Raw genomic sequence first — 20,605 nt, 5'->3', positions numbered from 1 at the left:
CAATTTTCCACACGGCTACACAGATACACATTGCATCTCAACATACCTGGAACTAATAACATTGACAAATTAACTTAAAAACTTATATCATATCAGTCAATTGGAAATATTTTTGAAACATCAAGTTTTCCGTGTTATAGTTATTGATATAACATGTACATATTCCCTCTTCGCAAGTGGTAGAGTCCACCTTATGAAGTTTCTAACCGATGCCACATGGGCAAGTGTTATCAGACTGTGGTGTCGTGCCGTGAAGTGATTGACAGCTCTGACAGATGGTGTTATGTTTACTTTGTGTCAAAAAGATCCATCTGTCTTTGTAAACAGCCTCTGGGTTTGTTTTGAATGACGTTTAGTGTCAAGAATATATCAAACTTTAAATAGCTCCAAGTTCAGACTGATATGATGTAGCCTGGTTACCAAACCAAATTTGCGGAGAGAATACGGTTAAGAATACAGACCATAGAAATGAAATGTCTGTGGACATTCTAAGTCTTTAAAATGTCAAACCTGAGACCAGATTGTAAGGTTTGAACCACTCACACCGGGAAGGTCACTGCTCTTTTCGATAAGTGTGGTGGGTTCTTACACGTGCTCAATGCGTAGCTCTTAGTCTACTCAAAGCACGGGACCTTCTATCCAAGAGGACACCGAAGCTAGGTACTCATTTTCAGAATCAAGCGACGAAATAGGTGTAAAAACTTTACACCTATTTCGTCGCTTGATTGTTGTGTCATTAAAAGGACACAACAATGGGGGCCTGCCAGGGACTCGAACCCAGAAACTTCAGATTCTGAGTCAACCCACAAGGCCACCTTGCCGGCTTAGAACTGCCGTCTGGTCCAACCCAACATCTGCTCGGAGAGTAGAGTTTCAGACTGTAGGTAGACTGCGCCATCAGCCTCCCCCCAAAAAACTTTGTTGTGTCTAACATGGCTTCTTTGTTTATTATCTTTAAGCTTAGCGGTCAACCTTGGGGTTAACAAGTCCAAATTGCCACAGTGACTGTCACAAGGCGTACAGCCAATCCTATACCATGTGATCTATTAAAGGCCACAGTAAGTAAATTTTAGGGATGACATCCTCTGCTGAAATACTGTGTTAACATCCTCTGCTAAGATAAGGCGAGCCAATAACAATAAAAAAAAATAATGAAATAAAATAAAAATGTTGACCACCGTCGAAGTGTAACAAAATTTTTGTTTTCTTCTTTTTTCTCGAAATCAGGCAAAAATGTATGCTCTTGCTAATGTCATCTATGTAAATTACTTGCTGTGACCTAACAATTCTATACACGAGATGTAGATGAGATCGGATGAGGCTGTTGTCTTGTTGTCAGGAACAGACGGAAAATACCATCTCAAATGTCCAATAACATCTCCTAAAAGTAGATGTTGGCGTGATAGGGTGAAATTGATATCAAACATGTGTTTATCAAACTTTATGTGAGTGGGTTTACAAAGGGCTACTCTCTGAAGCAGAGGTTTAGGTTTCGGCTTATTTTTAGGTGTTTTTATCGGGATTTCTTTTTTTGTACTGGAATATTTTTTTTACGTTTCGGGTGGAAAATTAATACTGCCCTGTCAATTTTTCAAATTGGCCATGCAGTAAGTTTGACGATTTGAGCTTCTGATGAATATAATGGTTCAAACAAACAAACAAACAAACAAACAAACAAACAAACAAACAAACAAACAAACAAACAAACAAAGACACTATTAGCCTGTGTTGCACAATCTCTTGCCGTCAGGGGCTGATTTGGGCCATAAAAATTTCGACAGTTTCCGGCCATGAAAGTGAATCTCTTCCTACTGATAGGAAGATCTTTTACATACCTTCGCCAGATGACTGACGAATTATAATCTTTTTATTTTAATTTGGATAGGAAAATATACCTATTCCCTGTTTTTGCGATATTAGAAATTCAAATTCCCAAAATGTTTCTCTTCGTTTCGCGCCATTCCTGGGGTTCAGCTGTAAAAACATGGCTTTCGATTCAAGACCACAGGTTCGTAACAATAATGCAAACCAAATCAAATCAAATAACTTAAATAACGATAATTTTCAATATATTTACATTTATATACATATGCATAACGTTATACACATAAATAGATACATTAAGTTTAAACCTTGTATGAATTTCTGTCTGATTTATCAATGACTTTCTAACTAAGATAAGAAACAAATGACGCGCTATGTTTACTTCAGTTTGTACTTCCGGGTCAATTGATATCGAAAGTTTGGCGCACTTGTGATAGTGTTTTCGCAAATATCTAAGTATAAAAATCAACAAACAAACAAAACAACATACGGCAAGGAGCAGCAACAATGTCTGCACAGGTAAAGTACCCGTTTTAGTAGGAAATATTTTCGTTGATTTTGAGGCCCAGCTAAATATTCGTAGCGTATGTGCCCCCCTCCCCACTCACTAAGCTTTGTTGCGTTGAAAAAAAAAGGTTAGAACATATTTTTTTACCTCCATGGTTAGAATAACTGGGATAGCTTTAAATAGACTTCTTTTCTGTTAGTAGGTAGATAAACATTGATAACTACTTTCATTTGAAAGCTTATGGAATTAGATATTTTAACAAATCTGATAGTTTCTCCATTTTTTTTCCAGAGCTCGTCATCTAGTGGCAGGAGTCTACAAGGAGGACTTCCAGGTCCTGAGGAGTTTACAGTCAGAATACAGAAGTGAGTGGAAACAAAACATTGGATAGCTGTTGTTGTTCTCCAATATATTGCTAGACGTGGACTGGTCTGTTGGTGCTGGTTTGCGCTTGGTTCAGTTCAGAGTCAAATTGTACTTGAATGGCAGGAGTCACACTAATTAATATACTAGTACGTGACCAACGCTGACCAACACTATTCTGAGTTTCTTCTCTTGTTTGCTTTCAGGAATCCTCTGAAGAAATACAATGTGATGAGATTTGCTGCCAACAGTGGTGTGGACATGTCTACGTGGAGAGAGGTACGTACATGTATATAGTTAATGCCATTATTGTAGCCAGCCTGGCTTTTAAATCATCTAAATTTTGTACATATATTTGTAACAGCATGTCAAGTGCTGTAGGCACTGGAGGCGCCATTCAAAAGCATGCTCCCCTGAGAAAATGTCAAAATTTTAACACTTTTTATTGCCATAATTGTGACTTCACATGTGTGACATTGTTTGGTGTTCTTTCTATACCACATCAGGCCAACATGGAGAGGGAGACCAGTACCATGGACATCTACAAGGACGAGACCATGCCGGAGTACGGGGAGGGGAGTGAATACGGGCGGAAGTGGCGTGAGGAGGCTCGACAGAAAAAATACGGCATCAACAAGACCAAACTCAAGCTGGAGGACCAGCCCTGGTTACTGAAGATTGGAGGCAAAGGGGGCAAAAGGTTGGTCTGATGTTTTATTGGGAAATGCCTCAGGGTGGAGCCTTCTTTTTAATGTTATGTAGATGTATATATCTTCAACATTAACTGACATTTTTTAGCATATCTTCATCATCATTTCAAGTGTTTGAAATAGCCCAAAAGCAAACTTTGTGATTTGTCTCTTTATTTTTGGGGTATCACCAATAAATAGCAGTAACCAGCCTATAATACAAAACAAGCAATTGTTTTCCATCAGCGACATAATATTTTTGCCTCACAGATATCAGTATGCTATGGATTAGGGTTTTACTACATTAAAAGAATGACCAGAAAATGGACTTTGAAAATCCAGGCAGTTATGCTGCCTGAAATTGTATTGGATACCTTTAAAACATCATTTTTGAATTCTAAATTTTTGGTTCACCTTCATTTTTGTGCATAATTATGATTTGGATATTTTGTCTCTTCCTCTCAGATTTGTAGGGAGAAAGGAGGGCGGAATCAACGAAGCCTCGTCGTACTTTGTCTTCAGACAGACGGGAAACAAGACGTTTGAGGCCTGCCCTGTGGAGTCCTGGTACAACTTCACTCCTCAGATCAAGTACAGGTACCTCAACGAGGAGGAGGCTGAGGCTGAGTTTGAGAAGTAGGTTGAATTTTTACCATTATTTTTTGTATATAGTTGATACTCCACTTTATCCACACATAGCCAAATTTCATTTGACTTGCATATAGAAAGGTAGTGGTGGCCTAAATCTGGTCAGACTGCTCCTGAACTAATGCCAACCATGCATGATTTTGTTCACAAGGAAAATAACTTTGTAAATCATTAGAAAATCATATAGAATAACTTGTCGGTTTCATTTTATGTACATTTTAACTTATAGCAAGAAAGACTGCATTTTTATTGTTTATTTCTTTATTCACAGGAGACATAAAGTTCTGAACTACTTCAACATCATGATGAAGAAGAGACTGGAGAATAAAGAGGAAGGAGAAACAGAGGGGGAAACAGAGAAGAACGTATCGGCCAGAGACGACTTGGTAAGTAGAACAAGTACATAGGTGTGTTTCCACAAATTTTATCAAACTTACCTGCACAGCAATTGTAGCAGCTACAATGTATGTCAAGTTCTTGATGCTATATTATGTAACAAGTAAGTTTCGGTACATACACCTGCTACATGCATGTACTCTAACATTCATGTTGATTGTGTTCAGCAGGTAAGAGTATGTGACTCTGCACATAACAAACATTAAATCTACTGGTTTCTCCTTTTTTTTTATAGAAAGTACGGGAGGGGGACGATTCAGACTCTGACTTGGGCGGCTTCTCGGATGACTCAGATAATGAAGCAGAGGGGAAAAAAGAAAAAGCAAAAACTGCCAAGAAAAAGAAAGATACCAAGGTCCAGAAGAAAAAGAAGAAGAAACAAAAAGGTGGGTAAAGAAAAAAATACCTAGATTGTTTTCTTGTTAGAATGTTACGAATCATTTCAAACACACCAAGGATATTTGGTCCATGTGTTTCAAGAGAATACTATAGAAAGTACCATTTTACAATTGTACTCAAATCACAAATGTATGTATATGCTCGTCTTTCAAGCTGTAATACAAATATTCATGCAGGGCTAGAAACTGTGCAAGTATATGTATTTGAATTTTCTGATGTCTACCTGTACTGGTTCATGACAAAACCAAAAAACTGTAATGCAGGTGCCGGTAATGTTGAATGTTGCCAGGTACATGTATGCAGAAAAATAAAATGTATTTCGAGCCCTGAATTGTATACATGTAATATTGTTTTGCTTGAAACCTGTAGTACAAGTGTACATGTATTTGTTACACATTACAAGGACTGTGACTATTTTCCAAGCAGTGTATACATACAAACATTTGATATGATCTACATGTACATGCCCCCCTCCCACCCCAGGTTCTGATGATGAGGCCCTAGAGGACAGTGATGAGGGAGACTATGATGGCAGAGAAGTGGACTATATGTCTGACGAAGATGAAAGGTCAGTTATACATAATTTTACTTTTTACTATGACATTTGTAATTATAGCTCCATTCCATAAACTTTGTTCCTTTCTCCTATTTACTACGTATAAAGGAGGTTAGTGACCAGTCTGGCAGAGTATAGCGGATGGTTGGATTTTTTGTGTTTTTGCAGCTATAACGTTAACTCATGATCCCTGTACTGCATTGGCATGTAGTTTGGCATGTCGTCTGCTAGTATGTGTGGGGATGATGCACATTTTTTGCACCATAGCAGTTTATATCCCTATCTTGAGGGTCTTGTGCAACAGGTCATTAATCTCATTGCATTAAGGTTTTTTTTTCAATTTTTTTTTTTATGTGATAACTAGACTGCCATAACATTTGATACGGGTGTTCTGGCCTCTGTGATAGCTTCAATATTCATTCAATTTTGCAGTGCCTCAGAAGAAGAAGTAGACAAGTCTAAAACCGACGGTACAGACCTGAAGGGAGTGGACCAGGAGATGGAGATGTCCTCTAGTGAGGAGGAGGAGGAGGGGGAGGGGGAGAAGGAAGGGGAGACTGCTGACGGGGAGAAAACAGCAGAAGACAAACCTGCCAAAAAAGGTAGTTGTTTCCTTCTGACTTTTCATGAGATTGTTAAAAAAATCATGTCTTATTATACATTTAATCAGTGTTGCAGGAAATTTGCTATTTTTTTTTGTCATCTCAATTTTGTTTGAGGTAACATTATGTTGACTGCCAAATGCACAAGGTGTTTTTCCATAGGTATGACAAGTCTAGGAGGATCTGAGGGCATGCTTCCCCAGAAAATTTTGATATCTTGACTCTCTGAAATGCTATTTCAGGCATTCTAATGGACTCATTTTGCTGGTGGACACATCAATTTTTGTCTGTCAAAATGATGGCTTGGGCAAAATTTGTGTCTGTCATGAGTTGCAAAATTGATGGACGCTGGCTAAAACACTCAACTCATAGTGACATTGTCTCTTAGCATGATATGGGTTCTGTGAAAAAGTCTTATATGGCAGTTGAATTTTGAAATTTTCATCTCCTTTGATTGACAGAAGAGAGTGACAGCAGCTCATCAGAAGACAGCGATGTTGACCTTGAGTCCTCCGCACTCTTCATGCAGGTAAGTGACCCTTGACCCGGAAGTACAACACTGAACAACAGACTAACAGTAGCTAGAGATACAGAAACTCTTAAGATATTTTAGAACTTCTGGTTTTCCCAAGTTGGTTTGGTAAAAATGGTACTTTTTTTTAGTTTTCAAGATTTTAGGCACAATTTTAGTACTGAAAATGTTTTTACTTCTTCATGAATCAGTTCTTTTACAGATAATGAACAGTGAGGAAGATAAATTGCTTAAAGATTTTGCTTTGGCATAATATTATATTTAATGTTATTTGGCCCAGCAACATTGACAATTTGTAGCTGTTAAGTAACCTGTCTTCTATGCTGTCGGATTGGGCAAAATTTTTGTCTGTCATGAGTGGTGAAATTCTATCAAATTATGGCACTGCTTTGAAGTGTACTGTGTATTCTTACAAGGCATTATAGCATTGCTTCTATATTTTTACTATTGGGTGTTTTGTTTTGTTGACATCTCCTTGCACTTTTACATCTTGCTGGTCTTTTCTTCTTCCCTCTCTCCTTCTGTATTGACATGTAGGACAAGAAGGGTGGAAAGACTCATGGGAAGGGTAGCGGCAAGGGCCGAGTGAGTAGCACGTCCATTTCTCCTGTGTCACTCACCCCCCTCTCTGTAATCACAGTGGTACAGCCCAACTTAATCTTCACCAAGTGATTCCCATAATGGTGTCATGTATTAGTGAGAAATATATCATTAAAGATATGTAAAAATCATACATTTACTTTGATTTTCCTAAATTTGTGCTAATGTCCATCGCAGTATTCATGGAGTATTTCACCAAGAATGTTTTCAAGTTTCAGAGAGAGTTTAAGGTGTCAATTTCTGGTGGACACTGATTGGTTACTAACTGACAGGATTTAATCGATTGACAGGACAATACATGCTTCGGAATGATGATGAGATGAAGGTCTTGAGTCTGGCTGGCCAACTGTAGTCTCTAGCGGACCAACTCCCCCGGCATGTTATCTCTCTATTTGGCCAATTTCTACTCTTTCCAGCCGCCTCCCGAAGCCTGCTAGAGGCTAAGATGCTACCAATAAGATCACCAGACACACATCCAAGCAGCTGGACACACTTCCTACACATGTACATAACTTGTCGTTGCCTTCTCTCTCTACAGAGTAAGAAGTCATTGAAGCCCCTGGGAGGGAAGGTAGGGTCTAAGGGAGACTCCCGATCAGGCAGTAGCAGCAGCAGCAGGGCCAGTACACCTGCACCTGACGGAGGCATCGGGTCTACACTGGCTGCTGCAGCCAAGAAGTTAGAACAGCAGAAAGGTCTGTTGGGCTTGATTAATAAATTTTTATGATGAAATCTTCTGGAGATCCCAAAACTAATGGGAAAGTATGATTAAAAAAGTCCAGCCAAAATTTTTGCTAAACCACAGGAATACAAAGCTGGTATTGCAAATTTGCGGTTGTACATAACTACATTTTACAACCTTAGCGGGCACAGGCTGGCCTTTTGCAACATTCATAACTTATTAGTCAGCACCTGTCTATTGTTTCCTGCTCACCCGTCTATTGTTTCCTGCTCACCTGTCTATTGCTTCAGGTACAAAGCGAGCAGGTGAGGGAGACAGTCCGCTGCCCAAGAAGGCTCGCCACAGTCGCAGTCACGAAGGGTCAGGATCAGGGTCAGGCACTCCAACAAGGTAACACAGTCATCTTCTCTACTATGTACAAAATGTACTATGTTCTATGTATTATGTACTATATGCCATACCGACTTTATCTATTGTTCAAAATGTCTGTTTTCAAAATACCTTGTGTGAAAACATTCTGTTTTTGCTCTGTGTCTTGTCCCTCTCATTCTTCCCCAAACAAATAAGATCAAAGACCTGAACCAGACGGCTGTCACCATGGTAACTGTGGTGTTGGGTTACATTATGTTGCAAGTTGCTGTTGGAGGGTCACCATATATATATTATGAATATATAAACAGCAATAGTTTGTTTAGCTGGACCATATGGAGGTAAACATTATGCATGTGGTTTGTAAATATAACCTAGAATATAAAAGTTCCTAGTTTAAAGAAAGTTTTTTTCCTTTTTTTTCAGTGAGCTTGGTCTTACAGAGGAGTCAGTGAGAAGATATCTGATGAGGAAACCCATGACAGCCAAGGACCTTCTTAAGAAGTTCCCAACGGGTAAGACAGGGTTGAACCGCGACCAGACAGTGGCTAAAGTGACGGAGATCCTCAAGAAACTTAACCCGGAGAAGAAAACGATAAATGGCAAGATACATCTTTGGCTGAAATCTTGAACTTGTTTTATCTCTTTAGTCATGTGGAATTCTTTAGTCATTGGTGAATGTACATGTGTTTGGAATGTATTTTGTGACATAGAAACAGTTGTGTATCTTCTCATCTGTGAAGTATAATCTCATGCTTGTCCAGACCCATAACAGAGTTTGTGGACACAGACCTCTAACTAGGGAAAACCACATACTGTATGCTGATTATAACCTTGGGTATATTAAGACATCAGATTCCTACAGATTACAAATAATTGCCATCAATTGTTAATAGGATTGATTGTTTAGTTGGTCGCATGGAACACAATTTAATCAGGCTTTGTAATTTCTGTTTTCAAAATTGGTAAATGTACAGTTGACATGTTCATATGTTCCTCTTTGTAATAATGTCACACATACTTAAGAAAAGGTTAGATGTACCTGTTTTTTGTAAAGTTAAGATTAAAATAAGATAAGTGTACAAGATGTAAAGCATTGTATGGAGCTTATTAAATTTTCGTATTAAAACATCTTTGTCACACTGCTGTCTGTATCTGAATCAGTATAGCTGGTATAATCGCCCTTCGGCGTATCACATCAGCTTCGCAGGCATGCAGCGCGACAGCAGCTAGCTATATCACACTGATCTTTGCACATTTAATTGCAGGATTTTTTACAGCTTTCTAGTGATGATGCCCCAACTGTGCCTGTCGTTACATTATTAGAGAATTTCTATGGCTACATGTAATGTTGTGAGAATGCAAAAGCTGTATTATGTACAGTAACGTTAGGAGGATATAAAAAGTCAATTTTCTAGTCATTTCTTCACAAAGTAGGTTGGATCAACCCTACTCCATTGCAAATAAGTGTCATTGAGGTAGTGGAGGTGCCGAAATATGATGCTTTACGAGTGTGTTCAAAAGATGGAAACACAGCTGTCATCCATGTTTGTTTATAGTTTGGTATTTTGTGGTGGTGCCACAATCTGGGTGCGTCTCGTGTGGCCAACCTAAATGTCAGAAATCTGAGATATTTCCACAAATATATTGAAAAGTGGATGTAAAATTTTCAATGAAGATTTTTTTTTCAATTAAAATGTTTCGATTTTTGGTGCAAAATTGTTACATGATGCCCCTTTAATTCCTATCATATAGGCCGTTCTCCTAGTGTAGTGCAATGAAAGAGAACATGGCAGCAGTGAAGCCAGTCAGGACCAGAAGGTAAACAGCCAGGAATCCGTTCTTGAACCCAGATCCGGGCTGGAAAGAACATAAACACAAACGTCAATAGTATACATGCACAAACGTACTTAGGAACGTTAGGTAATACGAAAGGAAATCGTCAAGCAACTCGATAATTTTTCTACTAACTGTACATATTCACAGTTATGACCGTCCCTTATTTCTTGTTTTATTCGTTATTGAAGATTTCTCTATACGTCTCTTGGCATTTCCTATTGGCGCTTAGTCAACAGACCCGGCCAACGTACGGCTGGCTCTCACTCATTTCCTGTGTCTGACATTTTATGGTTATCACTCCCCTCCAACTTGACCTTAAGATCAATCTGTAGTAATGCAATAAAACAAACTTACCGGTTTTGGTGTTTGGGGTTCAGGATTCAGGTCAAATGAACTGGGACTCTTCTGAGTTTCCATCTCTATCTCCTCGTGGTCGTCCGACGCTGAAACAGTTTTAACATTCTTGTCCACTCTATGTATATTGAAGACAACTATGCTTACTTAGTTTGGCACGATACATCAAAACGTAGTAGTGAGTTTGAAGCCGCGGTAGACTCTCTATACTCTAGCTTGATAATTTTAGATCTTTTCAACTCTTACGTCAAATTTTCCAAACAAGTGTGCACACCAGAGTCCCTCGCGTGAGCACATTTGTCATTTCGTGGCTGGTTTTGCTCAGGCACAGTTCCCTATACCATACGCTCTTACGTTTGTCCGTTGCCTTGGTCTGTCCGCAGCACTTGAGCAGACCCTCCTGTTCCAGGATGACCTCAGACAGAGCCTGCCAGGCGACCCAGCTGGCCAGCACGTAAGTAGCCTCATCAGGGAGGTCCATGGCGGGGAAGTCCAGGCCCAGGAACATCACGATAACTGGGAGGGGAAAAAAAAGTTTTTATCTCAGGGGAAGGAGAGAAGGGTTCTGTTCTTGGCCGATGTTTGAGTGTTCGCAGCTGTAACTCACGGTGGGCTGGACGGATTTCTCTAGGTCTCGGTATATGATTTACTGTTGGGATGGGCATCATTTATTAAATTAAATAATTGTATCCGTGTTTTTCAGTATCGAAATAAGATATTTGGACGGTCTTTGGACCCCCCCCCCCCACGCTGCTGGAATCGAGGTTTACCATTCGGACGACAAAGGGTCCAACAAAGGTCTAGATCTGTCCCCGATAAATCTAGAACACAGGTGGCACTGCTTATTTGTCCTATACTTATTAGTTGTGCACAATTAGACACAACGTATAAACAGTTTTAAAAACACAAAGTACAAGATAAAAGTACAAAGTCATCAACATTCTTTTGTATACAACATGACATTACAATTAAAAAAATAATGATCAACAAAATATTGGATATGTATGAAAAAAAACATACTGGCCATTATCCTAGCGGTTGTTCCGAACCCCCAGTGAAACCAGTTGAACACAACACGACTGAAAAGCAAACGTACAACTTGGGAAACCAAAGATGGACTGTAGATTCTTTCCACGCATGAATACATACATATATGACATACAATGTGCAAGAAGAAGTGTTCGAATTCGTCTTTTCCATATATGATTGCCTTGGTTAGATATTATTAAGTAGAAAACCAGTTCTAAACACATTGATTTTCAGAATCTAAAATGCTCCTAAGTTCACTTACTTTGGTTCATCTGGCCCAGGGCGTAGGAGTGACATGAATGGCTGTAGAGAAAATGAAACATTTTGTTACAGAAATATAACACATCGTTTGGATAGGTGAATGGTTATGTTCAATGTCTTATATTTCGTTTCATATGCTTGAATTAAAAAAAAAAAAACACCCGTTACGCCATACGACCCCACCCATCGTTTGGATAATGTTAGAATATTGGATATCGAGCAGGTTTAGAGGCCATATACCTCAACCGAGACGGGGGTGGATACAGATTGCACGCACCTTTGAACCGTTGCCGACGTCATATTTTCGCTAAGGTCACGTGAAGTGACATTGGGTTCAGGTCATTTCAAGTATTTATAACTTTTGTGCACGACATAGTGTTTAAAGTATAAAAATAAAATTAAAGATAAATCTACCTGAATAACAGCAAGACTGGTCACAATGATGCCCATAACCGCATGTATTGTAGCATTAGATCCCTGTAGTTAAGAAATAAGATATGGTTTAAACCGATGTTTAAGCCGATTAGAAATATAGAGCTAACAACATGAGTATATTATATAGCTATAGCTATACTGATGTTATTTTTCTGACGGAGACATACCGTGACAAAGGTCCACTCTTTGTACACAAATATGAGGACAAACGCAGCGATGGCCAGAAGTACGGTTAGGCTCATGACAGCACGGTGAACCTGGAACAAATTTAAAAAAAAACGTTATTATTATTTTTCATTTACTTTAATTTTCACCTCAAAACAATGCTCGGAATCAAATGTTTTGAAAGGAAAAGAAGCAATAGCTTCAGCAATGATGCGTGTATTTCAGCGACGTCTAGCGACAATTGTTGGTATGGCAGTGTGTACTTACGGCGAACCAGATTTTGACCCCACACCAGGTGCTGTTGGGCCACATGGGTTTGTAGAAGCGCGCCAGCACAGCCCCGATACTGACGGTCAACATCCAAGCACTCATCATCAGTCCAGCTGTAAGACATAACACAAACAGTATGCCACAACAATCATATTTACTTTCGTCAGAAGGTCTATGGAATCACTTGTCTTTAGTGAGGGAGACTGTGAATTTGGCGGCATAACTCTTGAAGGCATAGATGTTCATGATTTTTGGCAGGCAGGTTACCGTTGGGGAGACCAATGTCAAGTGCAGAAAGGATTTCCGTGGAGGGTCCCTACGTTACTGTAGTGGACCTTTTGTGTTTGCCGCTTGTTAGCAGGATATCTCGAGTATATTCAAATAGATGTTCATGATTTTCGGTAGGCAGGTTACCGTTGTAGAGGCGTAGGTCAAGTTAGAAAACGGGCCTCGTGTTTGTGTGTGTGTGGTTGGGGGGGGGGGGTCCTACGTTGCTGCAGTGAACCTTTGGTGATGGAACATACCATGTAACTTGACGAAGAGGGGTGCTGAGGCAGTGGCGACCAGACTGATGCTTGTCACGTCCACCGGTTGGTCAGAGTAAACACGGCTGGTGTGACGTCTGATCTGCACAGAACCATCTGCAATCATAATAACAAGTAGTGCGCCTTCACAAAATCAGGAACATTTTGCTCCACATTATACTACTAGCATTTATCTAAAAATGCTATTAAGGTAGGACACTTCTTGTGTTTTTGTGTGTCTTAAGAGTATAGTAGTAGAACGGGTTCAACTCACCAGATTGAACCACTGTGGGTCCGACAGCCAGGAAGATGTGGTAGGACGAGTTGCCAAGGTCAAAGTACTGGTCAGCGCCAGCACCTGCCCGTGCTGTCGGACGGACAGCACGGTAGAACCGGCAGGACAGCAAACCATTGCTGTACGCCACCTCCACATTACTTACTCCAGACTGGGAGAATAATGAACGGGGAGAATAATGACCGAACAAAAAACGTTTTCTAGGCTGTCAACTAAATTAGCGACATCTTGTCCGACATAACATTTAAAAAAAAAAAACTATAGATGGGGCTTTCATGTGGATGGTGTTCAGCACCAAGGACAGGTATGTTAACCTGCATGTGGATGGTGTTCAACACCAAGGCCAGATGTGTTGGCTGTCAATTAAATTAGCGACATCTTTTCTGACATAACATTTAAAAAACTATAGATCGGGCTTGCATGTGGATTGTGTTCAGCACCAAGGACAGGTATTTTAACTTACATGTGGATTATGGATTGTGTTCAGCACCAAGGACAGGTATGTTAACTTGCATGTGGATTGTGTTCAGCACCAAGGACAGGTATGTTAACTTGCATGTGGATTGTGTTCAGCACCAAGGACAGATAGATAACTTGCATGTGCGTGGTGTTCAGCACCAAGGACAGGCATGCTTGCATGTGGATTCAGCACCACCCACTGTCCGTTTTTGCTTAATACTGTTTAACACTATGGGCAGTATAGCAACGATATCCAGAGGACAGTTAACCATTAATAACGATGCACACGGATAGAACCATACCAACTTACATTCGCGGCATCCCTGGTCGGCCTGCTGTGGCCTGTAGCGTAACTAGAGAACACCTCGATGTTTCCGTCCGTAGGGTGACGCACGCATTCGTACATGTCGTCATCAGCCTTGTAAGGAAAAGAGACGGGGGACACCATAAACTTACGATTCTCACCGAGTCAAGTGCATAACTTGACGTTTCAAAAGCGATAGATTCGTATCGAAGGCTGGGGATTTTAACTTAAGTAGAAACTTTTCCAATGGTTTTGGAATTCAACATTTGATCTTGTTTCAAATGGTTAGAAATCAATTCAATGCAAAAGGATATTGTGTAGTTTTGAATATTAGGATAAAAGCATATCAAGTGGCTCTCACACACACAATCATGCTATGTTGATTTTTATGTATGGCCGTACTGAGAATAAGTACTGTCCTCGTTTCGAACGTGTCACCTTCGTCTCGCGAGAGCTTGTGCGAGAGTAAAGTCGGAAGGGCTGTTATTCAAGCTCACGTGCGCTCACGTCGGGATGTGCTCTCGCGAGAGCAGAGTCAACCTAACACCGATATTTGGAAAGGGGTCTATTGGAATAATGGTTACATAATTATCTCACCATTGTTTTGTCTCGGGAGAATCCTATGGCGACGTATCCATCGCTTTTTCCAGTCACTTCGACGATGACGTTTTCACCGGTAACATCTGGAAAGCACAAAATAGACAATAGCTAGTATTGCATATAGAGTGCGAGTAAGCATATTATAAATTGAACTATAAATTGAAAATGACAAGAATACAAAATCTTTTGGGTCATGTTGAGGATCCTAAATCAAATAACAGATTTCTAGGTTTGAATATGGAATCATAAAAGACTCACCGGTCACCCAGGTCGACAGAAGATCACAGTTTGGTGGAGAACAGCCGTCTGGGACTCCGTAACAGCCCTTCGCTACTCCACAGCCATCCGTGCTGATCTAGAATACAAACCCCAATTTCACTCATAACACTGCATTCCATAGCCTCTGCCAGGCTTCTGATGAAAACACTTATACGAGTGGAACGTATAAAATGGCAAGTAAAAAAAAGTTGACTTTAATACCCCAAGTGGATCCTCGTCAATAACTGGACCGATCTGAAATAGGAAATAGAATACAGTTAGTAGAATATCTTTTGCAGGAGTCTCGACATGAATGGGACTGAATGGGATTATCTATATTCATACATTATCTTGAGGAAAACTGTTAAACCTTTACACATCACACATTTTCTTACCGTATCATGAGAGGTCATCTGTGTTGGTAGTAAAACGTTGAACTTTAGGCAAACACAAGGTTACACAGAGATCAAATTTTCAACGATCACTTCAAAATCTTGCGAGAGTTACAGCTACAGACACGTGACCTTATTCTTACCGTTGAGCTGGGGGGCGTGGCTGCTCCCGTTGCTATGGGAACGTTGGTAGCTCCCTGTGTAGCCGTGGGGTCAGAAATGGTGGGAGATTCCAGGGCATTGACCCAGAATGTCGTAAAGTTTTGAAGAACCGTAGCCCTATAAACACACACAACACTGTCAATCAATCAAGATTGATACAAGCTATACATCGTAATTGACTTTTTAAAACATCAATTAATGGATGAAGATCATTATCGTATTGTTTTATTATGTTTTAAATAAAATGGTAACTACTAACGATTAACATAACCATTGTGTATTTAAGATTCGAGTAACAGCAGGGAGCTAGTTCGTTGGTTGTATTGTGTGCTCCACTACCATACTCTTTCTGTTAGTGCTCAGCAGAGTACGCAAAATTCCAAAGTCTTTGGGGATATTAAAGTCAACCGGGGTTTAGACCCGTGAGCTCCCCGATGCGAAGAGAGCACGAGACATGTAACACCAGCCCTATGATAACATACCTGAACTGGAAGTCCCCCACAGTGACATTTGGAGCCGTCCAGATCACTGAAACAACCGTCTTCTGAACAATTGGTAGACTGTAGTTGGTTCTCCTGTGTCCAACAGCATTCTGATGAAAAAAGGTGAAAACTTGAATCAAGAATAGGAAAAGTTTGACAAATGATACGTCGTCTGGTTGGATAAATGATAATTATGATAACTTTATTGCTGAGCATTTGTACGAAATACAACGTATTGCAAGAGCATCTCAGAGAGGATGTAGGACTCGGAGCTATAATATGTCTGGTAACCAGGCTACTATGTACTGCCCTACACTAGACTGTGTAGAGTGGATTATATACGTGTACGGTCCTTGAGTTTTCAAAAGACCTGGTCTTGATTACAGATGTCCTACTTTCTAGGACCTGACCTTACGCCCTTAGTTCACGGGGTTGCATGATGCTTGCAGCTTAGCATGTAAGTTATTGTAACACATACACACACACATGGTATGATATTAGTGTCTAGTCTGGTATGTAAGAGAGCCATTATAACAGCTAACGCAGTCACACACATACATACACAGACGCACACACACAAACACACACACACACACACACACACACACACACACACACACACACACACACACACACACACACACACACACACACACACACACACACACACACACACACACACACACACACACACACACACACACACACACACACACACACACACACACACACACACACACACACACACACACACACACACACACACACACACACACACACACACACACACACACACACACACACACACACATACATTGACATGCAAAAATAATAACAATAACCTTACCTGTGTGTGGGGAGCACAGTCTACCACCAGGGTAATCTCGTCATCAATCGCCGTAAAAGTTCCCACCGGTTGGTCCTGACCTACGGGCCGAGCTTGGATGTAGAACCCCTCAAAAGTCTCGGAGCCTGTTCGTTGTATCGTGACTACAACAAGAATGCAATAACTTTCACAAATTACGTAGTCACTGTATATTTCAAATCATGTTCAGTAGGTAATACGCGAAATTTTCAAACAGTTCCAATGTTATTCAAGCGTCAAACTTTCACACACTCCAAGAAACGAAATAGCAAATTTCGGTTATTTCCCATCGAACTTATTTTGATATGCAGTACGATGAACTGTTCAACAACAGAAAATTGAATCCATAGATATCTCTATACACTCATTTCTGCCTTGTCCTGATCACCATCCACAGCTAGTATTTTTGTTGCTGACGTCATCGCGCGCACTGCGTAAAGACGTGTTGACTGGTAGTGTATGTTGGCACTTTTTGTCATGATGTCACCAGAAGGACAAACTCGTGTGTGAGGTCGTGTGGCGTAGCGGCAGAGTGCGCGACTCGGAACTTTGAGTCCCGGGTTCGAGTCCTGACATGCCACCGATCTTGTGCCCTTGGGAAAGGCACTTTACACGGCTTTCCTCACTTAGCTCAGGTGTAAATGAGTATTGTCCTGTCATGTATTTGTCCCCTGTGTTGGTGGCGGCATTAATATAAGTTGAAAAAACTTGAGTGTGTCGCCCCCACGTCTGGTGATTACATGTTGGAATAAAAAAAAAAAGAAAGGACAAACTCCATAGCTGACGTAAAGACGTGGTGACTGGTACTGCGTTGTACAACCACTATTGACACTTGTCATAATAACCAGAAGGCAAAACCGTAGATTATGTAACGTGGTGACTGGTGTTATGTAACCGCTGTTTACAGCTTGTATGCTTTAGTCGATGGCCGAACTGTTGCTTACCGAATTCATGTGTTATAAGACATGGTGACTGGTACTGTGGTGTACATACAACCACTATTGTCATGATTTATTTATTTATTATTTATTTCTGTATTCTTTTACCAGGGTGGCACTACTCAGTGTCATAGCACTGCTTTTCAGAGTGGCCCTGGGTACGACACATATATACACGGGAATACAACAATATTTACACCAAAATCATAATCGTGATCCATTACTCGTAATCGGGGTCATGCCAGGTCGTAATAAGGGATAATAAGGGATGATAACCAGAAGGCAAAAGTGTGGCTTATGTAAAGACGCGGTGACTGTGTTGTACTGGTACACACGCTGTTGACACTTGTTTGCGTTTAATTGATGGCTGAACTGTAGCTTACCTAACTACTAGTATTGTAAGACATGGTGAATGGTACTGTGTTGTACATACAACCACAGTTGCCCCAATTCTGTCAAATACTTGTCCTTAAAGTTACATAATGTACGAATGATGACTGTTATTATCAGTACTTTACGGTGTTGCGCTACTTTACTCTGAAACTTATTTTAGCTGCCGAGACTCTTTCTTACGCTTGCGGAAAAGGACGAAAGAGACTCGGCTGCTAAAGTAGATTTGGTAACAAGGCTACACAGTTGCGTGGTATGCATAGACTTCTGAAAAGGCCAGAAAACACAGAGACTTGTAGAGAATCGTGATCCATTCCCAGTTATTAGACCAAAACCGTTTCAAGAGTCCAAACACAGGCCAGCTATTGGGCAACATCTTTATCGTCGCTTTGTTTAACTTAAGTACCGCCGGGGTTGTCGCATTTTACTTGATATTATGCATTGAGAATTACGTTTGATCTTTGTGGGTTAGGGTACGGTCACATCGTTAGTCGTAAGTCGTCGTACGGATTTGATGCTAGCCTGGAATCCAGCCTTGATATTGGTTCGCTTCCCAAGATCCGCTACCCCATTTGTGTACAGCATAGCGGACATTGGGAAGCGAACCAATAACAGGGCTGGACTCCAGGCTAATTTGATGCCTTAGAATTTTCGTACTGCCATGTTGGTTTGATTAGATGGTGGACATCCGTAACCTTTCATCCCCGTCTGGCCGATTTTTGTGGCTTTCCCCCGCCGAAGGGAGTATCCTATTGATTGACGGTGTTGAGCCGGGGTCTGGCATCCAGGCTGTTGGAGACAGACTTGGGTGACCTGAGTTTAACCCCTACCGTAGTGCAAAAACAAAAGTGCAGGTATCCATTCCATTTAAACTAGGCAACGTTCACCTTCAGATACAGCTGTAAACACCACACAACAGTTAATATACCTAGTGTACATGAAACTTACCGTTGATTCGTTCACCCGGACTGTACGTCTGTTTATCCACGGTTAGTTGGTAGGGTGGGCTCGATGTCTGTCCCGGGACTTTGTGAGCGGGGACCATGTCGGAGCATGCCGAGGACGGGACGTAAGAAGAGTACCCATCCACACCACCGGTACTCAGTACAAAAACTATCGTAACAGTCGCTAATATCACAGTCATGTCGTACGTGCAGAGGACGGAGAACAGTACGTGTGCGGAAGGTCAAGCTCTGTATCCGTTTGCCTGACCCGTTATGTGGTCAGCGCCCTGGTCAGAGCCTTTTTAATAGGTCAACACTGGGTCAATGGGCCACGCCTAATGGTTTATATATACATAGCAGCAGATGAGAACACAGCTAGCGAGCTGGCTAGCTGGATTTATAAACCACTACCTCTGAGGGGTCGGCTATAAGGAATGCTTTACTAGCCTCAGTACTATGAAGACCATGCCTTTCTTCTTGATCTTTCTTATCCTGGGTCAACTCACGTGTGCAAGACTGTTTCCCGGGACTACACAAGCCAGTTTGTCGGCTCCAGGGCCCACATGTCCCCAGTGATATTATTCCACCCAGTTAGGCCCTGAACTCTAGCACCCAAGCCTTTCTTTGAGACCGCCTATTTTTCCAGCCGACACTCGCAGGCGGGCAACACTCCCAGCACTGTATTGATATCAGCGAGCTTACGATGTCCAGACACGGTAACCATATAGGATATATAAGTATTAAACCATATGCATTCTCCACAGGTCGGCTTAGGGATTTATCAGCATAATTCTGCCTGCTTCGCATAGGCGTTTTTGACGTGTCTGTCAACTTAATGAAGTCTCACTTGTTACAAGTAAATTGGACAACAACACAGAAAAGTCCCCCGTGAGCATATATCGACCTGGGCGGGTGAGGAACACACCTAAGCACCGTAAACATGCCGGGGACTCGCGATGATTTGGTTACCAGGCACAGTAGGATGGCTATCTATCTCTCATAAGGGCCGATTTACACAGGGACAAAAACATCATTTGGCCTGTGTCGAACGACGCGCGGCGCGTGTCGTGGGACAGATTTTGTGTGTGTGTGCGCGCGCGCGCTTTTTTGTGTGTGTGTGAGACTGTGTGTGTGTTGTGTGTGTGTGTGTTTGGGCGTATTGAGTTTGCCTATATCAAAATAATCTCCAAGTAGATTTAGTATTCAGGGGCAGGGGACTGCTTGGAGATTAGTCTCGAAACAAAAAGCGAGCTTTCTTGATATATGTATCTTCCTTGCCAACATGTCATTTATATCTCGTTCTCTTTGAAATGTCCCCGAATGAACTGGTGGTCATTTTTATGTCTCTTTCTTTTTTAATATGAAAAGGAACATATATTTGAGTCAGAAATACTGCCATATTTTAATCTCAGTACAAATCTATAACCACATGTGTACACCACCCATTAGTAATTTGTAAACTGTCTGTAAA

The 20,605-nt window shown here is 41.0% G+C and overlaps 2 protein-coding genes across 2 annotated transcripts; one reads left to right on the top strand and one right to left on the bottom strand.

Moving 5' to 3' along the window:
* Positions 1–2,209: 2,209 nt before the first annotated feature.
* On the top strand, positions 2,210–9,373 carry LOC109475242 (general transcription factor IIF subunit 1-like). Its single transcript, XM_019775842.1, has 14 exons — positions 2,210–2,343; positions 2,624–2,697; positions 2,902–2,974; positions 3,202–3,395; positions 3,850–4,020; positions 4,304–4,418; positions 4,664–4,814; positions 5,311–5,395; positions 5,816–5,985; positions 6,447–6,514; positions 7,055–7,102; positions 7,656–7,812; positions 8,090–8,189; positions 8,595–9,373. The coding sequence occupies exons 1-14, from the start codon at positions 2,332–2,334 to the stop codon at positions 8,797–8,799; spliced, it is 1,623 nt and encodes a 540-aa protein (XP_019631401.1). The 5' UTR covers positions 2,210–2,331; the 3' UTR covers positions 8,800–9,373.
* Positions 9,374–9,847: 474 nt separating this feature from the next.
* On the bottom strand, positions 9,848–19,381 carry LOC109475132 (putative ferric-chelate reductase 1). Its single transcript, XM_019775669.1, has 17 exons — positions 19,139–19,381; positions 16,845–16,987; positions 15,998–16,107; positions 15,497–15,632; positions 14,962–15,058; positions 14,701–14,786; positions 14,110–14,217; positions 13,320–13,491; positions 13,046–13,162; positions 12,519–12,634; positions 12,254–12,343; positions 12,066–12,128; positions 11,653–11,693; positions 11,382–11,440; positions 10,716–10,877; positions 10,362–10,450; positions 9,848–10,028 (listed from the first exon to the last, which is right to left on the bottom strand). The coding sequence occupies exons 1-17, from the start codon at positions 19,332–19,334 to the stop codon at positions 9,933–9,935; spliced, it is 1,881 nt and encodes a 626-aa protein (XP_019631228.1). The 5' UTR covers positions 19,335–19,381; the 3' UTR covers positions 9,848–9,932.
* Positions 19,382–20,605: the final 1,224 nt, after the last annotated feature.

The sequence above is a fragment of the Branchiostoma belcheri genome, unplaced genomic scaffold (assembly GCF_001625305.1).
Source record: "Branchiostoma belcheri isolate BF01 breed outbred unplaced genomic scaffold, Haploidv18h27 scaffold33, whole genome shotgun sequence".
Taxonomy (NCBI): Eukaryota; Metazoa; Chordata; class Leptocardii; order Amphioxiformes; family Branchiostomatidae; genus Branchiostoma; species Branchiostoma belcheri.
Note: the sequence above shows the minus strand (reverse complement) of the source record. Positions and strands in the feature narration are given on the sequence as shown.

Excerpts from the sequence above, each read along its gene's own strand:
- LOC109475242 (XM_019775842.1), top strand. Across the intron at positions 2,975-3,201 it reads ACATGTCTACGTGGAGAGAG|GCCAACATGGAGAGGGAGAC; the intron begins GTACGTACATGT and ends ATACCACATCAG. Across the intron at positions 3,396-3,849 it reads GGAGGCAAAGGGGGCAAAAG|ATTTGTAGGGAGAAAGGAGG; the intron begins GTTGGTCTGATG and ends TCTTCCTCTCAG.
- LOC109475132 (XM_019775669.1), bottom strand. The coding sequence starts at position 19,334 with ATGACTGTGATATTAGCGACTGTTACGATAGTTTTTGTACTGAGTACC. Across the intron at positions 13,492-14,109 it reads CGACCAGGGATGCCGCGAAT|TCTGGAGTAAGTAATGTGGA; the intron begins GTAAGTTGGTAT and ends TTATTCTCCCAG. Across the intron at positions 13,163-13,319 it reads ACCCACAGTGGTTCAATCTG|ATGGTTCTGTGCAGATCAGA; the intron begins GTGAGTTGAACC and ends TTATGATTGCAG.